The sequence below is a fragment of the Thamnophis elegans genome, chromosome 2, assembly GCF_009769535.1.
Source record: "Thamnophis elegans isolate rThaEle1 chromosome 2, rThaEle1.pri, whole genome shotgun sequence".
Lineage (NCBI taxonomy): Eukaryota > Metazoa > Chordata > Lepidosauria > Squamata > Colubridae > Thamnophis > Thamnophis elegans.
In genome coordinates this window covers 116,062,408-116,079,341 of record NC_045542.1, presented here as the reverse complement: position 1 = coordinate 116,079,341, position 16,934 = coordinate 116,062,408, and the positions used below count along the sequence as shown (strand labels likewise).

Sequence of the window (16,934 nt, the reverse complement as noted above, 5' to 3'; positions counted from 1 at the left end):
TCCTTGATTAGTTTCCACCCATTTCTTGTTGTCCTACCCTCAGGTGCTTTGGAAAATAGTTTGACTCCCTCTCCTTTGTGGCAGCCCGAGATACTGGAACACTGCTTTCATGTCACCCCTAGTCCTTCTTTTCATCAAACTAGATGAAACTCAGTGTGTGACTCCCTTATTGTGCACATTGGTATCAGTACAAAATGTTCAAAATACACTTTTGGATTTAGCAGCAGCTTCCCATAAACAGCTGAGTTTGCGAAGAGTAAGGCAGCATCATTGTGGCTTAACAGCTGTTAAATCTAAGTCCTGATACACCTGAAGGCATCAAGTATCAGACTTACTCTTTGGCCTAAAGGGCCTATTTGTCCTGGTTTTCCATCCAAGCCATTCCGACCATCCAGGCCTGGAGGACCCCGATCACCCTGAAGAAAAATTTAAACGAATAAGTGACTGAGAAAACAACCATGGCAACAAGTAGGAACTTTAGGAATTAATGAAATTACTGTTCATGAGACCATGGATATGGGCCATTCAATAATTCTTACATAATCCACTTTTATCTGCAGTAATGGAGGCTACTTTGCTTCTTTTTTTAAAAAAGAAAAAAAAACCTAAGGTTCTCTCTAAATTCTGTATGAAATATCAGATCTTGTAGCTTTATAAAAATATTTGGTCGGCTTTCATGGCTTTCGCCAGATTCTTTTCTTTCATCATCTCTTTTAGTGAATGACAAAATCAGAACTCTCACCTTCTCTCCTACTGGGCCTCGATCTCCAGGGTCACCCTGCAAAATGAGACAGTTGACAGACCATTTAAGTAAAAAAAATGATTATGCAGACTGGGCCTTCTGCTATTCAATAATCCCAGAGGAAGCAACAGCATTACATTCCCTTCTGAATCATATCAAAAGGGGGACGAAAAGACTTACACGAACTCCAGGGACCCCTCTGAGACCTTCAATTCCCTGGAAGAGAGGGGATAAAGATGTCTCTGTAATTCTCTTGTGGGAAAGGAATGGTTGATACCAGTTTCCTGGACTGTAGTCTTACAAGCCTTCCCAAAACCTCTTCTTATCTCCTCTTACTACTGTTCCAGAGGTGGTTTCCTACTGGTTCGGACCAGTTCAGCTGAACAGTAGTGGTTTGCCAACTTGGGTCGCCAGAATCCAGGCCTGCCACACCTCCAAACCGGTTTCCTGGTAGGCACGGCATGGTTTCTTTTTTCATTTTTTAATGTTCTGCGCATGCGCAGAACTATGTATGGGCAACTTCACCTGCGCGCAAAATTGCGCATGCACCAAACTGGCAGTAATGCCAGCAGCAACCCAGCCCTGTACTGTTTATACTTTAAAGGACTTGGTCAAGCCGTGATTTCATGCTCTTCATATTTCCTTGTCTTACTGCAGGAAAGAGTGACTCACTGTATTAAGAATATATTGACATTTAGCAGTATATCCACATTTACTAATTAGTGAATTCTTTTCTGTGAGCTACAAAAGCAGAGGGCTTACACTTCCTATTTGAGTCTGAAGCCTGATAATGATCATTTTAAATTGTAAGAAATTCTTTCAATCCTGGAAAAGGTTACCTGTTTCAAAAAGCTTACCTCCATCTCAAATCCTGGAGTTATGTTAGAAAGGGGGAAGGATTAAAAGTGCCAATGTGCCCCCATATTCCTGCAGTTAAACATAGAGATGTTTAACTGCATGACTAGACCAGCTGAAGCAGGCACCATATTTCCTTCTTTAAAGATGGAGTGTGGCAACTGGAACCTACCCGTTCTCCTGGCAGGCCAGGTAAACCAACTTCTCCTTTTGTTCCTTTCATGCCATCCTCTCCAGGATCTCCTGGCTCCCCCTAAAATGGAAAAAGACAAGTAGCACACAAGTAGTTTCATTTTTTATAAACTGAAGCACAGAAACAAATTTTGAGGTATGCAAAGAATCCCAGTTTCTCTGAGGCCCAAACTAGACGTGACATTAAATGCATTTTTAAACAAATGGGTGGATTTTATTAAATTCCTTCAGCAGGTGAAGAAAAATACCTAACAAACATCGCAAATTAAGCAGGAATGCAGAGAAATAATTGAAATAATATTTTAAAGTGCTAGAATTATTTAGATTCAGAAAGCTGGTATATAAAGTGGGTTATGATAGCAATACATAAAAATGTCCAGATTGAGAAAATGAATAATATTTTCTCAGAATAGTACACTGGATATGCTGGAAAGGTCACTCCACACTGGGATATTTTCCTCCCATTTGCTGTAAAGGTAGGGAGCACATAGCTGCAACCTGATTTTCAGAATCAAATCAGAGACTGAGAGAGAGAAAGAGAGCAAAAGAGTGCTTGAAAAAGTTAGGAATGAATTATATATTCATATACCCACAATATATGTATATATACAATACAGTTAGTTACTGGTATTCAGGGAAAAACTGAAGTTTTGTTTGGTCTTTGAATTCTGCAAAGTACTGACTGGACTGCAAAAATACCTAATTATGTTGTGAAGTTAAGAGGAATGATGTAATAAAACTGAATGAAAGTTATCTGATCTTGTGGAGTTGATCACTACATACAGGGAAACAAAGATAAACAATAAATTTGAGAAATGGTGAAATGGTGTTATGTAGATTAATATGAATATGAATGAAAGTAGGAATCTGTGGTTGGTAGCAGTTACACATTATACTCAAATGAACAGTGTGTATGGAAAGAACTTTGGATTACTTTTGGAAAAAATATGGAGAGTTCTGAATAAATACGACCTAGAGAAATATATACCGTATTCTATGGATGACACAAATGCATGGATATGAATGAGATGAAAAAGTATAGAAAAGTAAATGGAACCAACCACAGGGATTTACTGTAGCTTAGAAAAAGATTGCTTTCAAATATGTTCTCAAGTCTATTAATGGCAAATGAATGACTATAAATCTAAAAGCATGACTGATCTCATTCTTTATGCTGGAAGACCAGGAGAATCAGTGAACGGAATGGTGATGAGAATTTATGAATGTGGGGTTGGCCATCTTTTGGTATGTAAAAAGTGGACCTTAGGAAAATTGGGCAAGGAAAGAAAGAAAGAAATGAAGGAAATAAATGAATGTAGAATGATTGCAAGAAGAGGAAGGAGGAGTCCTCTAGGAAAATAATTTAATCTCTCATACAGAATGTATGGGTAGCAAATGAAGCAAAAGAAGACATGGAAGCTCCTTCAACAGAATACAAAGAATTATATTATAGAAGGACACAGAACAACATGGATTTATATTAATGGAACAACCGATGCTTGGTAGAAAAAATGAGGTGACAGCCAGGTTATGGATGAGAAAGAATACACGAGAAAATGATTACTGCCAGAAATTATGATAAGAGAAAAATGACTTATTTTCTTCTTGATCCATTTTATTGTCTTTTATTTTTTTTATTTACAAGCTGCCTAGCTTTGCTATGGAGTTGATGAACTTGAACTTAAAATAATAAATGAATAAATAAAAATATGTATATTTTTGCAAAGAATATACTGGTAATCAAAATGACAAGGAATGGTTAACATTAAAAATAATTAAAATGCATGAAAATTTTGTTGGAATTGGTTGTTTTTATATGTGGGCAAAGACGAGTAATTATGAAGTCTCAAAAATTGTAATGAGGTTTTATCCTAAAAGTAATTTAGAATAAAATTGAAGTAGAATAATGTGGGAAAGATTTTTGAGAAATTTGCATAAGAATGATAGCTATACACAGAAGAAAGAAACTGAGATGCTATAAACATTCGTATTTGAGATAGATATGATGCAAAATAAGTAAAAAATGCCATGAGAATATTGAAAAATAATGATATAATTGGAGAAATTAAAATATGGGTGTTTTTTGCTTTTGGGGTTGCTGTGCGATTTGTTTAATCTATATATGAAGTCTGGATCTTTGCCTGATGATTGGAAGAATGCTATTTTTCTTTCCTTATACAAAAGAAAAGTAGCAGAGTGAATGCACAAACCACATGGGAATTAATTGATCAAGTGTGCTGTCTGGGAAGGCATATGGTAGAATTCTGTTCTAAAACATATGAAGTGACAAGGAACAAAATTTCAAAAGTGCAGTGCAGTTTTTGTTGACAGTGCTGATCATACTTTTGCTCTTCAACAAAAAAAACATAAAAGGTTTGTTTATTGGAAGTGATTAAGAATGGAAATATATTCCCAAGTACAAGAATAAATAGAATGCTTAGCAAATCTATCAATATTGAGCCCAGATTAAGAGCATGATGCCTTAATTGTTTAATATATTTATAGACAAATGTATGAGGAATGCTTGTGGCAAGGTTATAAGTCTGCTGTTGGAGATGTAAATGTGCAAGTAATTATGTACAGAGATAAGACTGTTCTGTAGTGAACCGAGATATTTTGAAGCAAATAACAGATTGTTAAGATGTAGTAACAAGTGGAGCAGGAAAAATGGTACCAATGAGCCGATAGGACGATCTAATTGTTCCGTGTTTCATTCTATTCTGTTCTATTTGTTTTCTTTATATTTTATTTTATTTTACTTTGCAAGCCAATTTTTACTATTTTACTGCCCCCTGTACATAATTAAACAATCATAACCCTCTAAGCATCATAGCATTTAAGTTACCATATTTTTCGGAGTATAAGACATACCAAGGTTTTGAAGAGACAAACTAAAAAAAAAAGTAGGTAGGTAGATAGAGGGATAGAGAGGGAGAGAAAGAGAGAGAAATACAGTAGGTAGGTAGGGAGAGAGAGAGTAGTTAAGTATATAGGTAGATAAAGGGATATATATATAGAGAGAAATAGAGAGAGATAGTGTAGGTAGGTAGAGGGATAGAGAGAGAGAAATAGAAAGAGATAGAAAGAAGTACAGTAGCTAGGTAGGAAGAGAGAGTAGGTAGGTTGGTAGGTAGAGGGATAGAGATAAATAGAGAGAGAGAGAGAAATACAGTAGATGGGTAGTGAGAGAGAGAGTAGTTAGGTAGGTAGATAAAGGGATAGATAGAGAAATACAGTAGGTAAGTAGGGAGAGAGAGAGAGAGTAGTTAGGTAGGTAGGTAGATAAAGAGATAGAGAGAAATAGAGAGAGAAATACAGTAGGTAGGTAGGGAGTGTGTGTTTGTGTGTGTGTGTGTGTGTAGGTAGGTAGGTGGGTAGGTAGGTAGAGGGATAGAGAGAAATAGAGTAGATAGGTATTTCTGCTGGCATAGCACTTATCAATGTAATTCATTTAACTCAATCAGTTAAAGAGCTTTCCAAAAGGAAAAAAAAGTTTTTGCACACTGCAAACCTCCCAAAAATGGCCCATTTTTCATGAAAACGGCCCCGTTTTTGGTCAAAAAATTGCATGCATACCCTTATGGAAACTTATAGATTGCTACTGGGGGCTGGGGGAAGCAAAAAATGGCCCGTTGTTTGCTCATTTCTGCCCTCCCCAGCCCCCAGGAGCTCTCTGAAAGTCTCCATAAGGTATGCACGGCCATTTTGATGAAGGGGGCGGGGCTTCAGGAGGCAAAAAAATGCTGTTTTCGGTATATAAGATGCACCCAGATTTTCAGTCTCTTTTTTGAGGGAAAAAGGTGTGTCTTATACTCTGAAAAATATGGTAAGCTACTCCAAAGCAGACATAATGGTGATAAAGAAAAAATGTAACAAAACAAGCCCAGGCTCTACCCAAGTCATCAAAGTTACTAAAAATGAGAAACAAGACATGTCAGAAAAACAAATCCTATATAATCTATTTACAAATCAAAATGAGGGGCGTGGATCTGAGAATTAATCTGAGAATTAATGTCACTGAAGACCAATATTGTTTTTCGCAAGGAAAATAGCATGACTAATTGCAAGCTATACACGGACAATAAGAAACTAGACACAGTGGCTGAATCTGTATTCCCTCTTAGAATGTTTATTCAAGAAAAGCCAGTGGATGAAGACACTGTAAGATTTATAAAACCGATAGGAAGATAACAGGCAATTTGTAGGCTGTTGTGTGGAATGAAAGTGTATTGAAAAAACAAAAACAGCTTTGTATAAGACTGTGCTTCTGCTAATGCTATTATAGTCAGTTTTGAGATGGGATGAGCACTTGGTCAGGAGAATTGTAAAAGTAAATTCAGTGTTGTGGGAATCGCTTACTTAACAAGTGGTAAAACAAGATGGAGTACAATCCATGTTGGGACTTAATAGCAGGATTACCTTTTCACCTTTTTGCCCTGCTTCTCCAAGTCCCCCACCAACCTGTAGACCATAAATGAAATAGTACATCAGGCATATGCAAAATCAAGGTTTAAAACAACATACTGGAAACAAAAATATGGCACTCACAACTTGGCCTGGAGGACCCGGCTCTCCCTACAGAGAAAAGAGGACAAAAAACCAACAATGATTAAAATAAGAAGAGGCAATTTTATAGTGCTTGTAATATCTTTTTTCCCCCTTATGGATGGCATTATACACATTTAATATATTGAAAGATAGCTAGTTCTTATTTGGTGTCCACAAATCATTGGAAGCATTCCTGAAGTATCTCTTTTCTGTAATTTGTATTGATTGCCCGGGTATTTGCAATTCAGAGATAGTAAACGAAGTACAGGAACCCAAGAAAAGGCACAGAAAAAGAGCAGCATGGATGGAGAGAAGAAACACTGCTATATTTACCACTGGTCCCTCCTCTGTAACTTCTGGGTCAGCTGTCCCTTCACAGAAGTAGGTACTACAGAGCCCTTGGAATAGCAATAGCACTTAGACTTATATACCGCTTCACTGTGCTTTTACAGCCCTCTCTAAGAGGTTTTATAGAGTCAGCATATTCCCCACAACAATCTGGGTCTTCATTTTACCCACCTCAAAAGGATGGAAGGCTGAATCAACCTTGAGCCTGGTGAGGGTCGAATTGCCAAATTACAGGCAGCCAGCAGCCAGCAGAAGTAGCCTGCATTACTGCACTCTAATCACTGTGCCATTACGGCTCTTGGAACCAAGGCCAGTGGTTGTTGCTGGTCACACACTACCTTTTGTTTTCCTCCACCTTTAGTGTGAATTAGAATAAGCATATACTATACCTGAGTTACAAAAATCTGGATGACTATTACATATCTGCAGAGAAACTGCTTTTTTCTACAATGGTAGAGAAGAAGTAGGTGTGTGACCATATGTTTTCCTCTTTCCTCCTCTCAACTCCTGCACTCTGGATGGGTATACTTGGAACCTGGGACTTCTTAGCAGGGGGTGGGCATCTGAGAGATATGCTTTGAGGTCCACAACATTTTACCCTTGCCTTGCCTTGCCCAAGAGAAATGAATTCCTGCCCTTATACTTCAAGCATTCAAGGATGGATGCAGAGAGGCTTTGTGCTTTTGAGCGAAGCATCTTCTCAATTTGCAGAGGTCTATTCTTTATACCTGTTTAAATATTATTATCAAACAATCCTTGCCTGCCTAGAAATCACTTGCTCCCAACTTGTAGCTTCAGTCCTTGTAACCTGGTTAAGGGGAAAACAGACACCTACTGCTGCCCTCAAAGAATAGGCTGGTTCTATATTTGTGGTCAGTTTCAATATATAGCAACCCGGAGACCAAATAGTAGATTTAGACTGGGAAGAACAAACTTGAGTAGGAAAAAGATTCCTTGAAAATGGCATGGTGACTTACGGGACTCCCTCGATCACCCTTTGACCCTGATGGTCCAGGGCTGCCCTATAAAAGAAAAGAATATTTTTGTAAACTGGACAATGTTCTGCAGTCAAATTCTGCAATGGCACTTGAAAATGGGAAGGAGCTCTTACGTTTCTCCCATCTTCACCTGGGTCCCCCTGGTCTCCCTTGTCACCAGGAAGGCCTCTGATGCCTGGAGGACCCTGTAAAATAAAAATAGAAATGAAGACTCTATAGAATCAGTTAATTTCATACATAGAGATATCTTTTCTTGGGATTGGCTAGTCAAGGATTGGACTTGAAAAAATAATGCTAGAAATTACTCCAACTTTATACAAGATTGTGGGACTAGCAGATTATAGACCTTTCAGTCTATGTAGGAGGAGACGAAGCAGAGGCATGTGGTGGAGTTAAGAGAGTAATCAGTCTGGCGTCATTACATTGCCACAAACAATCTAAGTTCACACACACTCCAAATACCATTAACTCTTATGTAATGCCAATTTAGTATCGACTGTGAGTTGAATGAATTCCCGTGTATAGGCTTGAGCAATAAATCTTTTTCGAACTGCAACTTAAGGTATGGCCCTGATACTTTGCAGCTGACAGTCTACAGGTCTTGCACACTGCTGATGCAAACCACCTTTTCAAGCTACATGCAGACAAAAAACTTTAGAGGAGGAAAGTATTCTTTAGTTTCTGGCTCAGGCTACAACAAAAACTCATTCATTTACTTTACTGCCAAACTGAAAAGATGCCTGGCAGTTTAATACATAAAATATTAAATGTGATATTTGAACTCATAAACTCAGATACATGATCAGTTCAAAAATGTCATTTTCCAAATGGCCTCCAAAGGCAGCACTGAAGCACTGAAGCAACGTAATGCTATCCGACCTCTGTGAATCTACAACACTGCTTATATTCCTTTTCTCATTTTAACAGGAACTCTTAGGTTGTGCTCCTATAATACTTACCCGTGGACCTTTATCTCCAGGTTTCCCAGGTAGGCCTGGCTCACCCTATGGAAAAAAGAAAAAGCAGTAAATAAAGTAAAATAAAATAAAAAGTAGCATCAGAATGGATAATAAATACGTTGAGACAATTACTTACAGAGATTCCTTCTTCTCCTTTGTCACCTCTTTCACCCTAAAATCCACAGCAGAAAGATTACCTCCTAGCATTGCTTCTATCATACACTCTGTGTTTGAATATACTAGCCTAGTCCTAGCCTTGCAATATAACAGGTTAGCATGTCAAAAGAAAAATACTTGCTACAAATTCATCTCTTTCTGCAGGTCCATCGGATGAAAATTATTTCATGCAAACTTTTCCATGCAGGATGTATACCCTGCAGGACGCAGTTGCAGAATACAAGTAGTCTTCAACTTACAATGGTTCATTTAGTGACCATACAAAGTTACAACGGCACTGAAGAAAAGTGACATGACCGTTTTTCACACTTACAACCTTTGAAGCATTACCATGATTATGTGATCAAAATTCAGATGCTTGGCAGCTGACTCATATTTATGACGGTTGCAGTGTCCTAGGATCAGGTGATCACCTTTTGCAACCTTCTGACGTGCAAAGTCAATGGGGAAGCGAAATTCACTTAACAATGTTACTAACTTAACAACGGCAGTGATTCACTTAATAACCGTGGCAAGAAAAGTTGTAAAATGGAGCAAAACTCACTGTCTCGTTTAACAACAGCAATTTTGGACTCAATTGTGGTCATAAGTCAAGGACTACCTATAAATGGCCTTCAGGTAGCTTCATGTATGCCTATGAAAATAAACCTGACCAGAGGTGGGTTCCTACCAGTTCGCACCTATTCGGTAGAACCGGTTCGTCAAATCTACCGAACCGGTTAGAAGAGGTTCCATCAGTGGACCCAGAAAGCAGGCTACACCTACCGAAGAGGTTCCAAAATTTTTTGAAACCCACCCCTGGTCCTTGGATATGATTATTCTACACTATCATGCTCATATTTATAAAACTCAGTGCCTCTGTGAAAGGTAAGGATGACTACTGCGTTTGTGGTGCAATCAGAACATTGCGTGTGTTGAAGTTGTTTTAACGCAAACCAAAGATGCCTTTTAAAAAACAAGTTTACATTATATTCTTATGCACGCCAGTGCTGTGTGTGAGGTAATTTAAGGTGGTTCTGACAAGTGTTGTCGGCATCTTCATATCCGGTCACATGGGCGGCAAGCCACTCCCATCCGGTCACATGGGTGGCAAGCCACTCCCACAAAGGAGGCCACACCCACAGAGTAGGTTCGAACAATTTTTGAAACCCACCACTGAACCTGACCTTGCAGGAAGCAAGTTCTGCTAAATAACTTAGATTGGAAGATTATATCTTCCGTCGACCTGAGGAGAAATTAATCCAGTTTTGAGATCACTAGTGATGTGATGCTCAAAGATGATATGCTACTATTGCGATGACCCTCTCTTAAAGATTTCTATGGAAGTCATGTCCTTGCAGCTTTACCAGTTCTGCTATTAGACATGATTAAGGTACTCTCAATCAGTTATGTTAGTCAAGAAGATTTATGATGGAATCCATTGGATCACCATTCTAACTGAAGACTGTTTATAGCTACAGTACTACTGACATAAAAGTTAAAAAAATATAGAAGACAGTATGAGTTTATAAATGAATATTTATGTTACCTAGATCCCAAAGGCAAGAAAAAGGTAGAGTTGTTTCTTACCTCTTTTCCTCGTGGGCCAGTTGGTCCTGCAGGACCTGATCTTCCTGACTCTCCTCTCTCCCCTGGCTCTCCTGGATCACCCTGAGGAAGTGAATCACCCCAAGACGGGTGGGGGGGGGGTAAACTAAATACAGCAAAATTCTGAAGCAAACCAAGTCTAATGACTAACATTCAGGAAAATAAGTTGAGAAACCTTCTACTCCCACTTTGATTTACTATCTAATTACTATCTAATAGTAACAGCCCCACCAAAACACCTTCCAATAGTCTATCAAAAGTCTAAGCTGAAGGTAATCCAATTCATCCAACCAGACCTATACCTGAGTGCTGCTAAAAACTGTGTCTTTCCAGTAACAACAACTTAAAGAACACTCCCAAATTGTCCACCCACGCAAGACTGGTTATGTATCATTACCATACCTGTCTAAGACCCACCCACCTAGCCCAGAGCCCAAATCAACGTCCTTTTCCTCCCTTCCTCCAATGCACAATAATCACCTTTGGGCCAATTTTGCCAGTCAGTCCTGTGAGTCCCTGAAAGAAAAAAGAAAACTGATAATTATTATGGTTCAAATGATTTAGTCAGGAAAACTGCATAAGGAAGGTTGTTGCACAAGGGCTAAGAAATACTTTATGAAAAAAAGCAGAGCTTTATTACTTATTAGTGGTTGCAAGAATACCGTACATTGCTCTGCATTCTGTAGTGAATGCACAAACAGATTAGGTCTATATCTAGCATTAGTACAAAGAGAAGTAACACTTGAGCATTCTTTAATTAGACCCAATGGATTAGGAGCCAAAGCATTGCACTGATGTCAGCTCATTAAATTGAAATGCAACTAGGGAGTTAAGTGGCCTATTTTACAGGGATTCCTTCCCTTTCTGAATGAAAAAAGGGGAATAACAGAGCTTTAAAGATGTACCGTTGGCATGAATTTAGGACTCACATTTTCTCCTTGTTCTCCAGGTGGACCAGGTGGGCCAGGGACACTAAGACCAGGAGGTCCCTGAATAAAAAAAAGAAGAAGAATAGAAACACTTAAAAGGATGTCATATATTCATATATGTATATCCTTACCCATCATTATGAATAATGTATCATCTTTAAGATCAGCTTCACAAATATTGAGAAGATCTGGAAAAGGTTCTGTGATGAAAAGAAATTGAATCACAAAGAGTATTTGGGGGTAGAGGTATTCATCAGTGAATTGAAATATGTCTGGTGAAATATCTGATGAAATGGTGGAAGCCTGAAGGGCCCATATTTGGAAATATGAGTCTGAAGGGGCCATATTTGAAAATATGAGTCTGAAGGGCCCAGATGTGGAAATATGAGTCTGAAGGGCCCATATCTGGAAATATGAGTCTAAAGGGCCCATATTTGGAAATATGAGTCTAAAGGGCCCATATTTGGAAATACGAGTCTGAAGGGCCCATATTTGGAAATATGAGTCTGAAGGGCCTATATTTGGAAATATGAGTCTGAAGGGCCTATATTTGGAAAGAAGAAATATATTCCTCACTTCTATCATCATCCCATTCTAATAATGAAGCCAACAGTAACTTTCACAGCCATGTGAGCCTGATCCTCACTTTTGCTCTCCAAGGCAGATGAGGTAATAATCAGGCTATATCTAAAAGTGAAAACAAGTCTTGACAGAAATCAAAGCAATCAACATCTCAGTTTGCTGTTCAGCAGGAAAAAAAATTAACTTTATTTATTTATAAAATTAATTGGCCACCCACCTTTCCTCAGGGTTACATCGATTGTTTTATCAGGCTGCATTACCATAATCAATATATTATGATATCTCATCATAACCTTGAGTACTCACACGTTCTCCTTTGTCCCCATCATCTCCTCTAGGTCCAGGTGGACCTTCAGGTCCTATAAGACCTCTTTCTCCCTGAAAACAGGAAAATCACAACATCAATGATGGCATGACAGTATTCCTACTTCCCATGTGATACATTTAAGTTGAGCACTGCTTTTTCTTATTAAATCAAATTAGAAAATGAAACTACTGAAAAAGAGAGCCATAATAGTCTTGTGAAATAATTTTTGTATGCCAACTTCCCTGCTACAATATACAATATACACTACACTGCGTATTCCTTACATCTGTAACAAGAGATTTGTTCCTGGGCAGTTACCTTATCTCCTTTAATTCCAGTAAGGCTGGATGCCTAGAAGAAATACAAGAAAGATAATTGCTGAGACTTTTTCAGATCATATTCCAGAAATGCAAACTTATAAAAAAGCACTTCCTAATGGATAGGATTGTATTTATTAAATATATTAAATATATTAACGTTCATACAATTACATTCATAATTGTATGAACATAACTATGCCAGGACAGATGGATAATGAAGTTCTCCATAGCTGACTTGGCCAGATGAAGAAAAAATATAGTCTTTCCTAGACCAGGCATTAAGCAACCAGAAAAAGAGAAAACTGGAATGAAGATGAAAGGTGTTTTACCCACTCTAGCTGTTTATCGTATTTATGATGGTTGATTACAATGGGGCACTTACCGGCAGACCGGGTATACCAGGCTCTCCTCTCTCTCCCTAGGTCAGAAAGCAACACAGGAAACGTGTTAGGGCAGCCCAAATTGATTAAGTCTTATCATAAGGATTTACCACTATTGATTTCCACTGATGACTTTATAACCTCATAAACATCAGGCAAAGCACTGTAGCTTCACTCCCTTTGCTCATTGTAAGACCACATCTTAGTTTTACTGGGAGTTATGATCAGTAAACTGGACTCACGAGAATCTGAGAGTAAAATTTCATTCAGTCCATTGTATATGATATTGTTGTGTGGGAACAGGCCGCTTCATGTTAATTTGCATTTCAGTAAACTCTGGATACAGGAATGTGTTGTCAACTGTTTTCACCAGAGATACAGGTCAGGCATTCAGAGCTCAGACCTGCACAAATTTGTGGCTCACCAGATAAGTTTGCCAGTATTCTAAATTACCAAATCTGAGCCAATTTCATAGCAGTAAGAACTGGAAATTAGTATTAATGTAAACAGAAATAGTCAAAAGCAATGCAAGCATTCAACTATCAATATTGTTCTTACATAAATGGGAATGGCAGGTTACATTACTACTGTATTTTTGGAGTATAAGACACATTCCCCCCCAAAAAGAGGGTGAAAATTTGGGTGTGTCTTATACACCGAATGTAGCCAAAAAGCAAGGCACGGAGGAGGTGGTGGTCTGTGGCAATCCCTGCAGCCTTGAACAGCTTATTGGGGGTATTCCGGGAGGCTGATCAACCTGCCAATCAGCTGCTCATGCTGAATCAGGCGGCAATAATGTGCTGAAACTGACCTGGCTGTTCACTATTTGCTGCAAGGACGTGACAGAGTTTGCAGCAGCAATCACATTCAGAAAGCACACACAAGTAACTGATTCAGCAGAATTCAATAACCTCTCTTTATTTATAATATAACACATTATGTAAATATGCAATACCAAAAGCAGATTTTCCAACAAGGTAGTACAGTTTTAGTTTCAGATATCAGCACATCATGCAGCTTTAGTACAGAACAAGCCACGGCTTGGCTCCTTGTTGTCTCCTTCCTTGTAGCTCACACAGCAAATACTGTTTGTTTCCAAACAGCCCTCAACTCTCTCACACAGTGACAGGACACTAGCCAGATGAATACCATGGATGCTGGTAGGCAGAGGCAGAATCCCCCCCCTTATTTTCTTCCTCAAAAATTAAAGTGTGTCTTATACTCTGGAGAGTCTTATACTCTGAAAAATACGATAATTCCTTTCAGATTCAAGAGCCCTGCTGTGTAAGCATATTTCCAATATAAATGAGAGCATTTGCCATAGGTCTAAGAACCCTTACTTGTTCTCCTCGAGGCCCAGGTGGTCCTTGTAAGCCCTATTTAAAAAAAAGGGGGGGGATAGTTATTATTCAGAATAACCATACTAAGCAGCAGTAACAGGAGGAATTCTTGAAAACAGTTAGGGGAATAAAGATGCATTATTGGCCAACATTAAGAACAGTCTGTTAGGAATACAATCTAACGGTTGGGTTGGCAATATATAAATCATGTAACAATGCTGTACTTGTTTCTTTAAATCATGCTGTAAATGTGATTGGTTGCTATTTCCTCAATTGGCCATAAGATGGAGCCAGAATCATTGTTAGATGCTGATCTGATCTGAGTGTTTGGAAGCTGGCTGTTAGAAGTGCCGTATAGTGATCAGCGTGAGCTATTTTAAGTTTTGCAACTGCTAGCAAACTTTGTGTTCCGGACTGTTTGTATGATTATGGACTATGTTATTTGGATTATCCCTTAACTGAATGACGTTGATGACTGACTATCTTAACCGTGTATGACTTGGACTGTTTGATGGACTCTGATACCTCTATTTCCACAAAAGTAAACACCTATTTAAACTGCAGTGTCTTTGTATGCTGGTTTGTGTGTTATCCAACACCACTCTTACAATGCTTCTCTGAATGCACTCGCTCTCCCAACGGAGAGCTTGCCTAACACAGTCCTTATTGAAGGATAACACAGGCAAGAAAAAGTGTTCCTAAGTAATGAGAGGATTCAAAGTTATAAAAATATATATTTTTATTATTGCACAGCTGAACTGTAGCATTAAGATTACTTTTTGGATGTCACTTATGGTGGGAAATAATTCTTTTCGGTTTGGCCTTGAATTTTCAGGTTTCAGATGAACCTAGATCAAGATACCTAAATTTCTACTGAGAAACTGCAACAGATGGGAAAGAGGAGGATGAAGTGGAGAAATATAAAGTAGAAAGTTTGTCAACCCTCCCTACAATCACTGATTCCTTTTGGAAATCATCCTAGGTTCCCACATGTTTTTCCTCTGAAAAGGCAAAACATGCTTGAAGAATCTGGGAGAAAAAAATAAGTTTGCAGGAAAAAAAACACGTCCATCTTTTTACTTCTCCATTACAACTCATGCTATCTCACCATCATTTGCAATTGTCCAATAGATCCCCTCATTCCAAACAATAGAGTCAATTTTTAGTACAGCAAATCAAGACACCATTCAACATGTTTTTATCCTTTTTCTAACTTTTCCTCCGGTTGCTTCTTTTTGAACTCACCAAATCATCTTTGAACTATTGCACTCAAAAAGAGAGATAGGAGGAGGAGAACTGTTCCCATATAGACAATATTTCACCAATAAGACCAAAACACAGTCAACACTTCTGTCCCCCAGAAACAGAAACTGATGACTTATTGTATGTCTAGATTTTACAGCATTATGAGATATTGAGATTAAAAAAAACTCCTACACTTACATCTCTGCCAGATGGACCAGCACGGCCTGAGGGACCTTGTTCTCCCTAAAATGAAAAAGTACCATAAACATATAGTTTATGTGAAATATTCCTAATTTTATCATCTGAACAAACCTGTTAGATAATTTAGATTTAGAAGCAAAGCTTTCTTAGTCCAAATCTTTATTTTTAGCCATTAGACCATGCTTTTTTCCCCAGAGAAACCTAACCAAGTTACTACTGGATTAGGTTACTCCTTGATATAATACGGGGTAGTGCGGTGGCTCAGTGGTGTGGCTGGAAAGCTGGCAGTCCAGGTTCGAAACCTGAACGCCACGTGATACGATGGGGTGAGTTCCCATCCTTGCCCTAGCGCCTGCTAACCTAGCAGTTTGAAAGCATGCAAATGCAAGTACATAAATAGGTACCACTTTGGAAAGATAACAGCGATCTGTGATGTCATGCTCGCCACATGACCACCAAAATATCTTCATGGCCTTGAAACTGAGATCAGCACTACCCCCTATAGTCGGCAATGACTAGTGGAATAAAATCTGCAGGAACTCCTTTATCTTTTTCTTTTGATATAATATGGTCAATTCAGAATGAATATATACTGTATATATTTATATACCTTCTCTCCTTCAGGACCAGGCAATCCACGTTCTCCCTAGAAGAATAAAGAAATTTTTGCAAAAGGTACATATCAGACAAAATGCATTTTGTTTCCATAAAAAACGTACCACAGCTATGGCTTTATTGAGCTTTATACATTCCTATTCTGCTCATTCAGAAAAATTCTGAATTCAGATGAAACCCTTTTTTTTACAGTAAGGATGGACCTGAAGATAAATCCTAAATTACATTCTAGGCACTCTAGTTGATAAAAATTTCAGACAACACATAAAATCAGCCTGGATGTCACAAGTATATTCGACTTCACTGTACAATGATGGTAACTACATTAACAGGCCATGAATGGTTATATATGAAATTAGACAAATCAAATTATATAATTCACAGACATACAAGTTAGCCCTTGATTTGAAAACTCAATCCAAACCACTCACAGGCAATCTTCCATTATGAATAGGAATTTAGTTCATTCACAGCTTTGCTTCACCCAAATCTTACCTTCTCTGCAGATGGCCCAAGTGCACCAGGCAGACCACGGTCTCCCTATTACAAGGGGGGGGGGATTCCAAAATCAAGTATTAGAAGCACCAATGGGTAAAGATAATTCACAAA

At 38.4% G+C, this 16,934-nt stretch overlaps 1 protein-coding gene and 1 long non-coding RNA gene across 2 annotated transcripts in view; both read right to left on the bottom strand.

The window, feature by feature from the left end:
- COL7A1 (collagen type VII alpha 1 chain) overlaps positions 1 to 16,934 on the bottom strand; it is a 109,398-nt gene that overhangs the window by 39,297 nt on the left and 53,167 nt on the right. The window contains exons 38-55 of the mRNA XM_032239099.1: positions 16,321 to 16,356; positions 15,708 to 15,752; positions 14,265 to 14,300; positions 13,378 to 13,408; positions 12,543 to 12,575; positions 12,224 to 12,295; positions 11,336 to 11,395; positions 10,887 to 10,922; positions 10,389 to 10,469; positions 8,779 to 8,814; positions 8,643 to 8,687; positions 7,797 to 7,868; positions 7,663 to 7,707; positions 6,314 to 6,364; positions 1,770 to 1,850; positions 923 to 958; positions 743 to 778; positions 336 to 416 (exon numbers count right to left, since the gene is read on the bottom strand). Coding sequence (XP_032094990.1) covers positions 336 to 416; positions 743 to 778; positions 923 to 958; positions 1,770 to 1,850; positions 6,314 to 6,364; positions 7,663 to 7,707; positions 7,797 to 7,868; positions 8,643 to 8,687; positions 8,779 to 8,814; positions 10,389 to 10,469; positions 10,887 to 10,922; positions 11,336 to 11,395; positions 12,224 to 12,295; positions 12,543 to 12,575; positions 13,378 to 13,408; positions 14,265 to 14,300; positions 15,708 to 15,752; positions 16,321 to 16,356 — 913 coding nt within the window. The remainder of the gene's footprint in view (positions 1 to 335; positions 417 to 742; positions 779 to 922; positions 959 to 1,769; positions 1,851 to 6,313; positions 6,365 to 7,662; positions 7,708 to 7,796; positions 7,869 to 8,642; positions 8,688 to 8,778; positions 8,815 to 10,388; positions 10,470 to 10,886; positions 10,923 to 11,335; positions 11,396 to 12,223; positions 12,296 to 12,542; positions 12,576 to 13,377; positions 13,409 to 14,264; positions 14,301 to 15,707; positions 15,753 to 16,320; positions 16,357 to 16,934) is intronic.
- Positions 12,926 to 15,749, bottom strand: LOC116504487. The gene is made up of 3 exons (XR_004254816.1): positions 15,708 to 15,749; positions 14,265 to 14,300; positions 12,926 to 12,962 (listed from the first exon to the last, which is right to left on the bottom strand). It is a non-coding gene; the product is annotated as an uncharacterized LOC116504487 (long non-coding RNA).